Source organism: Microtus oregoni, unplaced genomic scaffold (assembly GCF_018167655.1).
Source record: "Microtus oregoni isolate MIOR12 unplaced genomic scaffold, Mior012 000012F_ref0000307, whole genome shotgun sequence".
NCBI classification, from domain to species: domain Eukaryota; kingdom Metazoa; phylum Chordata; class Mammalia; order Rodentia; family Cricetidae; genus Microtus; species Microtus oregoni.
The window spans coordinates 53,473,341-53,486,619 of NW_024543071.1; the positions used below are offsets into that span (position 1 = coordinate 53,473,341).

General features: G+C 51.9%; 1 protein-coding gene across 1 annotated transcript; it reads right to left on the reverse strand.

Moving 5' to 3' along the window:
• Positions 1-287: 287 nt before the first annotated feature.
• On the reverse strand, positions 288-13,163 carry Unc93b1 (unc-93 homolog B1, TLR signaling regulator). Its single transcript, XM_041661657.1, is given in 12 exon segments — positions 288-978; positions 2,556-2,674; positions 5,291-5,564; positions 5,923-6,105; positions 7,027-7,151; positions 7,388-7,481; positions 7,771-7,903; positions 8,105-8,266; positions 11,971-12,124; positions 12,483-12,624; positions 12,998-13,108; positions 13,110-13,163. Coding segments are annotated over 12 exon segments (1,875 nt in total). The 3' UTR covers positions 288-654.
• Positions 13,164-13,279: the final 116 nt, after the last annotated feature.

The following is a 13,279-nucleotide window of genomic DNA, read 5'->3' on the forward strand; positions in this document are numbered from 1 at the left end:
GGAGTGGGTGGGTGATTGGTGGGCTGGAGGGACAGTGGCCTCTAGCTCCTGCCCTGCTATCTAGGCTCAAGTCTTGCTCCTCTGCTGAAGTCCCTGCAACCCATTTCTGTGACCCTTGCTCCTGGGTGGGCAGGGTGCAGCCAATAGACTGTACTTCTGGTAGAAGAGATGGGTCCTGGAGGGGCTTAGCGGGGACACCTCCTCCCTGAGCCCCCACAACCAACCAAGGATTCTGTTCTGCAGGGTAAAATTCTAATGAGGTTGAGAGCGATACAACCTAGACCCTCTCCAGAAAATACAAAACTCTTTATTAATCATTTTCTACTTTAAAAAAGGCCCCCTGTTTTGGGGGGGGGGGACTTGTGGGCAAGACATGCAAAGCTCCAGTCAAAGGCTGTCACACACCGAGGTGTGGCATGCGGGCAGGAAGGGGATCTCGCTGATCTAGGCTAAGGCACTCCCTTTAAACAGGGATGGGGGTTCTGGAGGGTGACCCTCATCTCCCTGGAGGAAGTTCCAGGTGGCCCCAAGTTCTGGGAGGGAAAGAGGACCCTCCAGCAGATGGAGGAGGACTTTGGGGGACCCTCAACCTGAGACACAGTAAACTAACACTGAGAAGCGGGAAAGCTGAGTCTGAGGGCCAGGCTGGGTCTCTCAGTGTTCCTCAGTCCCGTCACCACCCAGAGCCTGCTCAAAGGGGCAGGGCCTGCGGCAGGGGCCAGCCGGCTCTGTACCTAGGGCCCCTGCCTGTGGGGCTTCCTCCTCCGCGCAGTCCCCCTGGCCCTGCTCGCCACCACCGCCATCCACATCGCTCTCGTCTGAGTTGTCCTCCTCCAGGTAGCGGTAGCCTCGCAGCTTGTGCTGTGGCTTTGGAATTCGCGGCTGTCTTGGCACCAGTCCTTGCTGCAGCTTCTGTTCCATCAACAGGTATGAGGTTGTCGCCACCACCAGGGTCAGCAGCAGCACTGCCAGTTTGGCCTGGGAGCAAGGGAAAGGAGAGGTGACATCACTCCTTTCTCTGGTGTCCTTCTCCACCAGGAGCCTCCTGGCTCTCCCCCTCCCCAGTCCCCTCACGTTGGATTTCCAAGGCAGCCTTTGAGGACAAAGTTCAAATTCCAACACTGACTTTAAAGTCACCACATTCCAGTAGGACTCAGTTTTCCAACCAAAAAGGGGCTAATCTCTTTGCCTCAAAGAAAACACGAAGGTCTGAGGAAGTCTAAAAGCAGCTCTGGCTTCCCTAAACCACAGGTAAATTATTCCCTGGCTGTAAACACAGTAGGACACTGGAGTGCATAGAGGCACAGCCTATGCCGGGTGATGATGGCGCACGCCTTTGATCCCAGCACTCGGGAGGCAGAGGCAGGCGGATCTCTGGGAGTTCAAGACCAGTTTGGTCTACAAGAGCTAGTTCCAGGACAGGCTCCAAAGCCACAGAGAAACCCTGTCTCAAAAAACAAAAAAAAAACAAAAAAAAAAAAAAAAGCAAAAAACAAAAAAAAAGAGACACAGCCTATAATCCCGTTGTTTAGGAAGCTGGGAGGTTGAGGGGATTCTAAGAGTTCAAGGTCAACTGGGGCTACATTTAGAGACTGTGTATATATACATGTATACATACATACATACATATATGAAAAAATCCACCACTGCAATGCCTGCCAGTGTTTTTCCCTTTTGTCTTCAGTGCTGGTGGTGAGCCATGTCTGTTGTATGTGCCAGGAGAGCATTCACCCCTGACGTGCCTTATTCTTCTTTTCAGACAGTTTAACCCACACCCAGAAGTAAACACACAAATGCATTTGTATTTGTATGACCATTCCCTGCCATTTTGACTCATTTCATTTTCTGAAAAAAAAAAAAAAATGATGCCCAAAGCTGAGCCTGTTTGTGCATGCCTGTAACTCAGCTCACAGGAGGCCAAGGCGAAGAGTTCAAGGTCAATCCGGGCCACCTTGAGACCCTGACTCAAAGACACAAATAAACCGAACAAAAGCATGTGATTAGGACCTGCTAAAATGGCCTGCTGGGGTTGGGAGCAGACTAGGAGCTTAAGGGTACAGTTGATGGGTAGTAAGAATGGGCCTTGGGTCCCTTCTCCACCACAATCAGAAACAAAGCAAAAGCTGGGCATGGTGGCATCTTAACCCCAGCACTGGGGAGGCAGAGGCAGGTGGATCTCTGAATCTGAGGCCAGCCTGGTCTGCAGAGTGAATTCCAGGACAGTCAGGGAGCTACATAGTGAGACCCAAAACAAAACAAAAGTCTGATCAAAAGACCATGAAGACATGGAGGAGTTCATTCCTACAGGATCTGAAAGGAGAAACCCTGGGTGTCCAGGAGTCCAGAAGCTGATGAGCAGGTGACCAAAAAACCCACAGTTCAGCTGGGCATGCCCACAGAGACCAAAACTAGCAGGTGAAGCAACAAGTAGGGTTCTGGGTTGGTGGGTACGCCACGGACTAAGGGGTCCTGAGATCAGTGCCTGTTAAGGGGCTGTGAAATCATGGTCTGTTTCCCGGTGAGGCATGGACACCCAAACTCCCTCCCTTCCTCACCTTCATGGGCAAGCTGGAGCCCAGGTACACGACAAAGATGGCCACGGCCTGCCACCAGTGGTAGATGGTGAAGATGAAGTCCTGCCTCTCTTTGTCTTCATATAGGATGCCCAGGAGTGCTGCAGGCAGGAGGGACAAGGCAGGTAAGGAACCCTGTACCAGTTCCAGCTCATAGCCCGGAATACCAACCAGGGCTGTGCGCTGATCCTTGCCTATCCCCTAGTGGAGACTTTGGTTAGTGCGCTGTCAAGATGAGCCTACAGCATGTCCTGCCTGTGGCCCCACACGCTGTTTCTCTCCCTCACCAGGGGCTTAGATAGAGACCTTTCCACAAGTCAAACCTGGAATGGAGTGGGCTAGTGTCCTGAGGGATCACTGAAAGGCGGTAGAGAAACAGCAAGGGATGGGCAGTCAGGGAACTGGGAGTCCAGGACTCAGGAAAAGCCAGAGGTTCAGAAGCTGACACTACCGGTTATTTAAGGAAAGCTACGTAAATTTCCAAAGCTGGCCAGGTGGCGGTGGTGCACGCCTTTAATCCCAGCACTCAGCAGAGGCAGGTGGATCTCTGTGAGTTCGAGGCCAGCCTGGTCTACAGAGTGAGTTCCAGGACAGCCCAAGTATACATTGAGAAACCCTGTCTCGAAAAACCGAAGGAAAAGAAAATCTTCAAAGCTGACGTTTCCCAATTGTGGAATGAGTTTACACTGGTTGTGTGTTGGGCTAGAAGCTCTGAAGTTAGAAAGTGGCACAGCCCTGGCTGACTGCGGCTCAGGACACGAATACTGCCATCACGTGGCTCAGGGGATACTTGGAACTATTAACCATCAGACCATCAGAATCAGTGTCATTGAGGACCACCTACATGACGACCAGCTGCCTGTCACTGACGCATACCCATCTGAGACCAGACAACCCCACGGAGCTGAAGCCTGGCCGACCACAGTTGCTTTTCCTAGGACCTCACTCCAAATTTGGGCATGGATTCTGAGACTGGGCAGGGTGGGTTTGGGCTGTGCCTAGACCCTCTCCAAAAATAAAAAAATAAAATAAAACAAAGGCCCCCTTATTCCCAAAACTAGGGAGACTGAGACAAGCTGATCTCTATGAATTTGAGGCCAGCCTGGTCTGCATAGCAAGTTCCAGGCCAACCAAGGATACATAGCAAGACTATGTAAAAAAGAAGAGGAAGAAGCCATTGTGATGGCTTAGTAGGGGAAAGGTACCTGCCCCCAAGCCTAACCAACCTGTGTTCAATTCCCAGGACTCATGTGGTAGAAGGAAAGAACCGACTTCCACAGATTGACCTTGGACCTCCACACTCATGCACTCCCACACACATGCACACATGTATCCTAAATAAAGAAGTAACATAACGGGCTGAGAGATGGCTCAGTGGTTAAGAGCACAGGCTGCTCTTCCAGAGGTCCTGAGTTCAATTCCCAGCAACCACATGGTGGCTCACAACCATCAGTAATGAGATCTGGTGCCCTCTTCTGGCGTGCGGGCATATTTGGAGGCAGAATGTTGTATACATAATAAAAATAAACAAATAAATCTTTAAAAAAAGAAGTAACATAACATAATTAAATATCTTTAACTCTTGGGAGGCAGATGAATATTTGAGTTCAGGGTCAGCATGGTCTTGTTCCAGGACAGTCAAGGTTACACAGAGAAACCCTGTTTCAAAATATAATAATAATAATAATAGTAATAATAATAATAATAATAATAACTAAAAAGAGAAAAGAAAGGCAGCTGACAGTGGCTCAGCCCATAATCCCAGTACTCAGGGATCTAAAACAGGATCAAACTGCTACAAGTTTGAAGCCAGACTGAGCTTATGGTGAGTTCCAGGCTAGCCTGAGCTACAGCGTAAGACCTTGTCTTGAAAAATACAATTGGCTGGGCGGTAGTGGTGCATGCCTTTGTCTCAGCACTCGGAAAGCAGAGGCAGATGGATCTCTGTGAGTTCAAGGCCATCCTGGTCGACAAGAGCTAGTTCCAGGACAGGCTCCAAAGCTACAGTGAAACCCTGTCTCAAAAAAAACCCAAAAAAAAACAAAACAAAACAAAACAAAAACCAAAAAAACAAAAAAATACAATGGGAGAAGGAAAAGACTGAGTGTGGTGGTGCACGCCTTTAATCCTAGCGCTAGGGAGGCAGAGGCAGGTGGGTGTGTGTGTGGATTCAAGGCCAGGCTGGGATCTATATGGTGAATACCAGGCAATCCAAAGCTCCATAGTGAGATCCCAACGGGGAAGGGGAAACCAGAAAAGAAAGAACCCAGTTCTGTACCTACATCTGGGGTACGGATAAGTACCTGCCACTGTTCCCCTCCATGGGAGCTCCTGTGCCGTGGAAATTATGACAACATGGATTTGAGTGCTGGTGTGAGTTTTTATATACTCTCCCTAGGCCTTCACAGAGCCTTCACCTACCCCGTGTGTCCACATACTCAGTGTGATGTCTGCCTGCCACAGCGTGGAGCTCTTACACTTTTCCAGAGTGTCCACGGGACTTCCCCATCTCTCCGTAGAGTGGCCACAGGATTCTTTCCACACCAGACTATGCCAAGCAATCCCTACCTACTTCTACTATGCCCACAGAACTCCAGGGCAGACCCCCCTAAGTCCACTGTAACCCACGGGATGTTAACGGTCCCAAATCACCCAGAGGTGGCTATAGCCTGCCCCTCCACCATCCCAGATATGCCAGTTCCTAAGGCTGTACTCACTGCTAAGTCCGGTCTTGTTGAGGGCACTGCCCACGCCCCAGAGGGCAGCCACAACGTAGAGGATCCAGCTGTGATGGAGGACCCGAGGCAATGGGGCCCAGAAAAAGAGGCTGAGGGTGAGCAGCAGGTGCAGCCCTGCCCCAGCCACTAGGGGCACTGAGCGAGGCAGCCACAGCCCCAGCAGCCCCAGGAATGAGGCAGCTGAGGCACCCAGGCTGTAAGCTATGAGCAGGTAGGCCAGCCTCTCCAGCCCCACGGAGCACACGCCGTAGCCCTGAGAAAGAGAGCAAAGGTAAGCCAGCTGGTCCTGGCCCTTCCCTCACCAGCTGCCACTTGAGGCCACACATTGTCCTATCTGGATCTCCTGGCGCTAGCTCCCCTTTAGGCTAACTACAGAAAGCGAAAGATGGCTTGTTCAAGGTAAAGGTAATGGAGTCAAGAGAAGGAAGAGAAACAGAGGGAAGACCCCTCTGGTTTGGGGAGCCCAACACCAGCCTTGGTCTACAAGCATCTGTCCAGAACTCAGTCCTGGTTGGGAGGGGAATACTGCGGGATATCCTTGGACGTATTTATACACCCATGTACCGTGCGTCTGAAATTCAAGTTCAGCCAGATGTCTTGTCTGTACTTACCAGGGCGAAACCAGTGCAGGCAAAGAGGACCTCAAAGCCGCTGTAGATAAAGAAGGGCACCAGATGGCGTAAGCGGAAGTCACGCACGTGTTTGAAGGGCAGTTGGAAGATGTTGCCCCAGCCGACGCTGCGCAGGTCGATCTCCTCCGTGGGCCGGTAAGCAGCTCCACATAGACCCAGCACCTGCAGACAGGAGCTGTGAAGGGATCCTCAGCCAGGCATCCCTCCACCGACACACCCACAGGTGTGACACTCCGCCCCAGACACGGGTCCACACAGGGCTGCCACCCTATGCCAGATGTAGTGGCGCACGTCTTTAATCCCAGCAGTCGCGAGACAGAGGCAGGAAGATCTCAGTGAGTTCAAAGCCAGCCTGGTCTACAGAGCAAGTTCCAGGACAGCCAGGGCTAGAGAGATAACATTTCAAAAAAAAAGAAAAGAAAAGAGCAGAAAAGGGCTGCAGTCTCGAGGTCCCCCCTCCAAAAAAAAAAAAAAAAAAAAAAAAAACCACCTACAAGCCTAACCGAAGTTGTAACTTCTTAAGGCTGTGGGAGGTCACAGGAAACCCTGGCCTGAGAGCCAGGGGCTGAAAGATGCAGTCTCAGAGACACAGACACAGCTGCGATGGCAGCACGGGCCATGCCACGGGCCTCTCACAGCCATTGCGAGGTGGACCAAAAAGGTTTCCACCCAAGGCTGTGTCCCAGACACAACCAGAGGCCGGAGCCTTACTTTTTGCACTTAGCCCCGCCTCTAGACCTAAAGCCACACCTCCCCGCTCCTGTCGCTAGGAGCTTTAGTTCTACCTTCCAGTACGAACCTCAGTCCAGAGTGACACTTGCCAGCCCATGATCCTGGGTGCTGTTCCTAGTCCCCTCAAAGGTCACAACCAGCCCTATGGGACCTGTTCCCTCTTTGTCCTTTTTCCTCTGACCTTGGAGGTCCCAACTTCAGCCTTGGTCGACAGGCATCTCTCCTACAACCATAACTCAGTCCTGATTCTCTACTTAGGTTCCCAGCCTGCAATTCCAACCTGACCACGTATAGGCGCTAGCACGGAGAGAACCGGCTCCCACCCCTCCTCCTCACCAACCCGAGACTCACCAGCAGCATGGCCAAGAAGGCCACTGCCATGAGCACACTCTCTACGACAATGAGATTTCGGCTGCGCGGCAATGTATGCAGAACCGTCTTGTTGAAGCCAGTCAGGATGCCGTGGCTTTTAGTGCCTGGAATGGTGGGTGGAGACCCGACTAGGGCCACAGTAGAAGTGGGGTATAGGGGCATTCAACATTTTTCCAGCAAGCTCCTTAGGGGGTGGCAGTTTGTGAAGGGGGCACCATCCACCCCCACCTCCATGTCTGCAGCCCTGAAAGGTGCAAAGGAAGACCTAGTGTCTTCTGGGTGATGGAGTGTGAGCAGGAAGTAGGCTTTGGAGGCCCCGCCCCCCTGCCCCAGGACTGACCGCAGCTCTGCACGTTGGACAGCGTGTGGTTCAAGTCGTACAGGTAGTAGTTGAGGAAGTAAATCATAGGCAGTTGCGCACATGCGAAGCTCAGCTGTGGGAAGGAGGGCAGTCGGGTTCAGAGCTCAGGACAGAACTAAACAGGAGGTGAAATCTAGGGAGGAGTCTGAACGCCACCCCCCAACTCTAGGGATAGCTCAGCAGTGGTGATGGAGTGCCCATGGCAGGAGAGCTTCCTCCTGGTCACTGTGGACAGGGAGGAGCTCTCCATCACTAGAGGCAATCGAGCAGGGTTTGGCTCAGGAGGGCTGAGAAACTGTAAGGTTGTGCTGTGTGGGACCTAGAATCCCCAATCCCCCTCCCCGGGTTCCTGGAGCACTCACATGGAAGAAGCTATAAAAGATGGCCTGGAAAACCAGGAGATAGGGTGCGTGGGAGCCGCGTGGCGGGCGCTGCTGAGGCCCCTGCTCCTCCTGCTCTTTATAGTGGGAGTACTCGTAGTACTTCTGGGACATCCTGGAGCACAGAGAATGAGGGCTTTCCCCACCTGCCCTCTGCGACACTTCTTCCTGCTACTACAGCTATAGGCTAGCCAGCTTCAATGGGGAAACTGAGGCCCAGAGTCAAAGGCTTGTCTGGGGTCCCTGAGCTGAAGTTGGCAAGGACATAAATATTGCACCTGTTCTCCAGCTCTGCTCCATTGCCCATCAGGCTCACCTGGTAATGTAGTTGCCCATGGAGGCCCAGAGAGGCACAATGGCCATGCCCAGAGCCACAGCAGAGGGCACCAGCGTGTAGTAGCGTTCCCAGTAGTTGGTAGAGACAAAGAGGGCATAGATGCCCACAGCTAAGAACATCATCCACTTGGTACCAAAAAACCTGTACAGAGGGAGGGACATTAGCACCACAGCCTAGGAACTGCTGTGGCCCCAACCATCAGGACTTCAGGTCCCAGTTCTTAAGGCTGTGGGAGGTCACAGGAAGCCCTGGCCTGAGAGCCAGGGGCTGAAAGATGCAGTCTCAGAGACACAGACACAGCTGCGATGGCAGCACGGGCCATGCCACGGGCCTCTCACAGCCATTGCGAGGTGGACCTCTGACCTCCACACATGCACATACACACACAAAATAGTAATTTAAAGAATTAGGTAGGGGTTGGAGAGATGGCTCAATGGTTAAAAACACTAGAATACTGCCTGTTCTTCCAAAGGGCCAATTTCAATTCTCAACACCCACGTGCTGGCTCACAAATGGCTATGATTCCAGTTTCAAACACCTTTTCTGGGCTCCAGGGGCAGCAAGCATACAGATGGTATGGGCAGACAAAACACTCTACGTATAAAAATAAAATAAGATATGATTAAAAATAAATCTTGTCAGGTAATAGTGGTGCACATTCAAGGCCACCCTGGTCTACAGAATAAGTTTCAGCACAGCCAGTTCTATGTAGAGAAATCCTGTCTTGAAAAATAGAAAAAAAGAAAAAGAAGAAAAAAAAACACACACACACACAAAAAAAAAAACACCAAACAAACAAACAAAACCCCCAAATCTTTACCAAAATAATGTTAGAAGATCAAGAAATAGATTTGGTGTTGACCCCTGGCTGTACACATGTTCACATACACATGCAAACATACACAAAAAAATTGTCAGTCATTTTTTATTTTTCACTCTTGAGACAGGGTCTCTTTGTTTGTTTGGTTGGTTGATGTTTTTTTGAGGCAGGGTTTCTCTGCATAGTTCTGACTGGCCTCGAACTTAGAGAGCTGCCGGCCTCTGCCTTACGAGTGCTGGGATTAAAGACATGTGCCACCACTGCCCAGCGGAGACAGGGTTTCATTGTGTAGCTTTGTCTGACCTGGAGCTTTGTATGTAGACCAGGCTGAACTCAGCTCTTCCTGGCTCATCCTCCATTACTGGGATAAAGACATCTTATTCCAGTGTGTGTGCCATCACACCCAGTAAAATTTTTTTTTATCCTTAAGGAAAGAAAAAGGCACCAGGCCTAGGGCTATAATAGTGGGTAGAGTGCTTGCATAGCACACAAGGCCCTGGGTTTGATCTCCAGCACCACATGAAATTGGGCATACTAATTATATGCCTGCTCCACAGCTTTCAGGCATGGAGGTGGAGGATGTCAAGAGAACCACAAAGCTCAAGGTCTCATAGGCCCCAGACTGGCCATGTGCATTCTTGGTGCCCCCTAGAGGCCAGAAGTGGCGTTGGACCCCTTGAAACCAGGATGCTGGGAATTGAAATTGGGTCCTTCCAGGCCAGCTCGGGATACTTGAGACCCTATGTGAAAGTAAATGAAGTCAATAGGTAACACACATTAGGGCTTGTGCCACAGCCTGGTCAGTGCTAAAGCGCCTGCCTAGAGTGCATGCTGTCCTGGATTCCATTACCAACACTTAAGAAGGAGGGAAAGGGGGCAGGAGATGCACAGCTAGTGCCTGTGCAGGCTACATGGCCCTTTGGAAAAGCGGCCTGGCAATCTGATAGGAGACAAGAATGTGGGTTTCAGCCACACTGCTAGGTCTCAAACATACCAGCTACCCACTTCCCCTCTGTGTAGAAACTGCGAGATTGCTTCGTGTCTAAAGTAGTAGCAGCTACCCTGGCTGTATGATGGAACAAAATAAGAATTTTTATTAAAGGTGATAAGTTTCAAAAGGAATAAAGCCGACCAGCATGATAGCACATGCCAATAGTCCCAGCTGAACCAGGAGAATTCTGAGAGTCAGCTGGAGCTGGTGGGTGAGACCCTGTGTGCAGGCTGGTTGTATGCCAACTTGACACAACAACTTAGTCATTTAGGAAGAAGGAACCTTAACTGAGAAATTGCCTGAAACAAGTTAGCCCTTTAAAAAGCCTATGATGCATATTCTAGATTGTTTATCAATGTGGGAGGGGGCCCAGATCACTGTGGCTGGTTCCACCCCTTGGCTGGTGGCCCTGGATGCTATAAGAAAGCAGGCTGAGAAGCCACGAGGAGCAGGCCAGTAAGCAGCACACCTCCAGGGTCTCTGCATCAGCTCCTGCCTCCAGGTTCCTGTCCTGCTTGAGTTCCTGCCCTGATTTCCCCCAGTGATGGACTACAAGCTATAAGATGAAGCAAACCCTCCCTCCCCAAGCTCCATTTAGTACCTGTTCTATCACAGCAAAGAAACCATAAGCCACTTTGTCTCCAAACAAACAAAAGGACCATAAAACCTTCCAAGTGCCTGAGACAGGGTTTCTCTCTATAGTCCTGGCTATCCTGAAACTTGCTTTGTAGACCAGGCTGGTCTCGAACTCACAGAGATCCACCTACCTCTGCCTCCTGAGTGCTGGGATTAAAGGCAAGCACCACCCTGCCCAGTGAGGAAACAGCCTTTATTTAATTTTAAACAGAAGGTAAGAAAGCCTGGATGGTATACACATCTGTAATCCTGCTCTTGGGAGGCAGAGGCAGGAGGAACACCACGAACTGTGGCTAGCCTGATCTACAAAGTGAGTTCCAGGCCAGCCAAAGCTACTTAGTGAGACTTTGTCAAAAATAAAAAATAAGGGGCTGGAGAGATGGCTCAGTGGTTAAGAGCATTGCCTGCTCTTTCAAAGGTTCTGAGTTCAATTCCCAGCAACCACATGGTGGCTCACAACCATCTGTAATGAGGTCTGGTGCCCTCTTCTGGCCTGCAGACATACACACAGACAGAATATTGTATACATACTAAATAAATAAATAATTTTTTTTTTTTTTTGGTTTTTCGAGACAGGGTTTCTCTGTGGTTTTGGAGCCTGTCCTGGAACTAGCTCTTGTAGACCAGGCTGGTTTCGAACTCCCAGAGATCCGCCTGCCTCTGCCTCCCAAGTGCTGGGATTAAAGGTGTGCGCCACCACCGCCCAGCTAATAAATAAATATTTTAAAAAAATAAAAAATAAAAAACTAAACAAAACCACCCAGGTGATGGTGGCACATGCCTTTAATCCCAGCACTCTGGAGACAGAGGTAGGCTGATCTCTGACTTTGAGGCCAGCCTAGTCTACAGAGCTGATTCCAGGACAGACAGGACTGCGACACAAAGAAACCCTGTGTTGGGAAAAAAAAGAAAGAAAGAAAGAAAGAAAGAAAGAAAAAGAAAAGAAAAGAGGACAGGAGCTCATTCACCCTATCTCCCCTTCAGGGGTTTGATCAGGCTACGGGGGATTTCTGCAGTGTCCAGGAGGCTGGACCATATATGCCCCAGAGCTCAGGAAGACCTCCAACCTGACCTCCAAGCTGAGGCCCTTGAGAACTGCCGTTCACACAGTCATCGTTCACTGGGCTGAGGACTGGGCTGTGACTTCACAGCTTCAGTCCAGGAAGTCACCCTGTGTCTGGTAGAAGGATGCCACCAGGCCATGCAGAAACCAAATGTGCAAGGGGGTGGGGACGCGGGGGGGGGGGCAAGTTCTTGGTTCCTCCTCTAGGAGGGATTTCCCCCTTTGCTTCTCACTTTCCCAGGCAAGCAAGGCCTCTCTGCAGTTCCCTGCCCCTCCCTCCAAAACCCTAGGGCAGACTCTGCACCCCAGGAAGTCAGGGGACAGCAACTTGGCACCTGATGAGCACAGGTGTGTAGAGCAGGGCAGCGATGGGCGTCACGTTTATACCCATCAGCATCTTGCTGTCGATGTCAGGCAGCCCCATGTTGCCGTACTTCACCTCCCTGTAGGTCTCATCATAATGCAGGATCAGTTGCATCTGCAGGAGGCCTAGGGACAGGGGGCAGCGTGGAGGACTCTAAGCAGTCTGATTCAGAGCAACCAAAGGACCATGGCAAGCTTGGCAGGACGCCAATTCACCTAAGCGACCCATTACTTTGATCATCAGGACCCGGACAGGGAGGACAAGAGCCCATTCCCACCCACCAGCGTCTATTCTCTGGCTGGGTCGTTGGTAAACTGGCCTGTGCCACCCCCTCCCTGTCCCATGTGTCTGCCGTGCCAACAGCAGCTCTGACCCGGGAACTGAAAGGGGAAGGAGGCCAGCTGGCCGCAAGGTTTCTCTTTCCCAGCTCGGGAGTGGAGGCGGGGTAGCGGAGGGACAGCGGGCTTTATGCGTCCGCCCTACCCAGGTAGACGCCGTAGGTGAGCGTGCCACCCGCGCTGGCCGCGAGCACGTTCTTGACCACGCCGAGGCGCTTGCGGCGGTAGTAGCGGCGCTCCTCCTCCTCCTCGTTGTAGTTGGGGTACGCGCCCACCAGCTCGTCCAGCTGCGGGCGGATCGCTAATCACACGCTGACCCTACGGCCCTTGCGCCCCCACTCCGCCTTTCCGGAGTCCGGGTTCCCCATCCGGGGTCCTAGTCCCCACCCTAGGGTCCTCACTCCACACTCGGGGTGTCAGTCCACCATCCTGGGGACCCGGTCCCCTGGTCCCAGGGTCCTGGTCCCTTTTCAAAGTTCCAGGTCCCCACTCAGAGTCCCATCCTGGGATGTATGTCACCATTCTGAGACCACGGTCCCCCGTGTGGAGTCCCGCGCCCCATTCTAGAGTGCTTGGGTTCCCTTTTTAGAGTCCCTGCCCCTCCCGGGTGCTCCCCGGAGGCAATCGGCACGGTGTTCCATTGCTTCCCGCCCTGCTCACCGGAGCCTCTGGCCCATCAGGAACTCCGAGGCGGTCCTCATCCCCTTGAGGGCCCGCGGCCCCGGCCACAGGGTAGAGCGGCGGCTCCACCTCCATGACCAGACCCAGACCTGAGGCTGGCAGCGCGCTGCTCTGGGCACCAGCAGCGGGTTAGGACTTCCTTCATCAGAGACCGCCCTGTCCAGTCCGCCCCACCCACCCCGCAGACCGCCTCTTCCCAGAAGTACTGTGCCTGGTGTGTGTGTGGTGTATGTGAGTGTGTATGATGTATGTGTGTGTGTG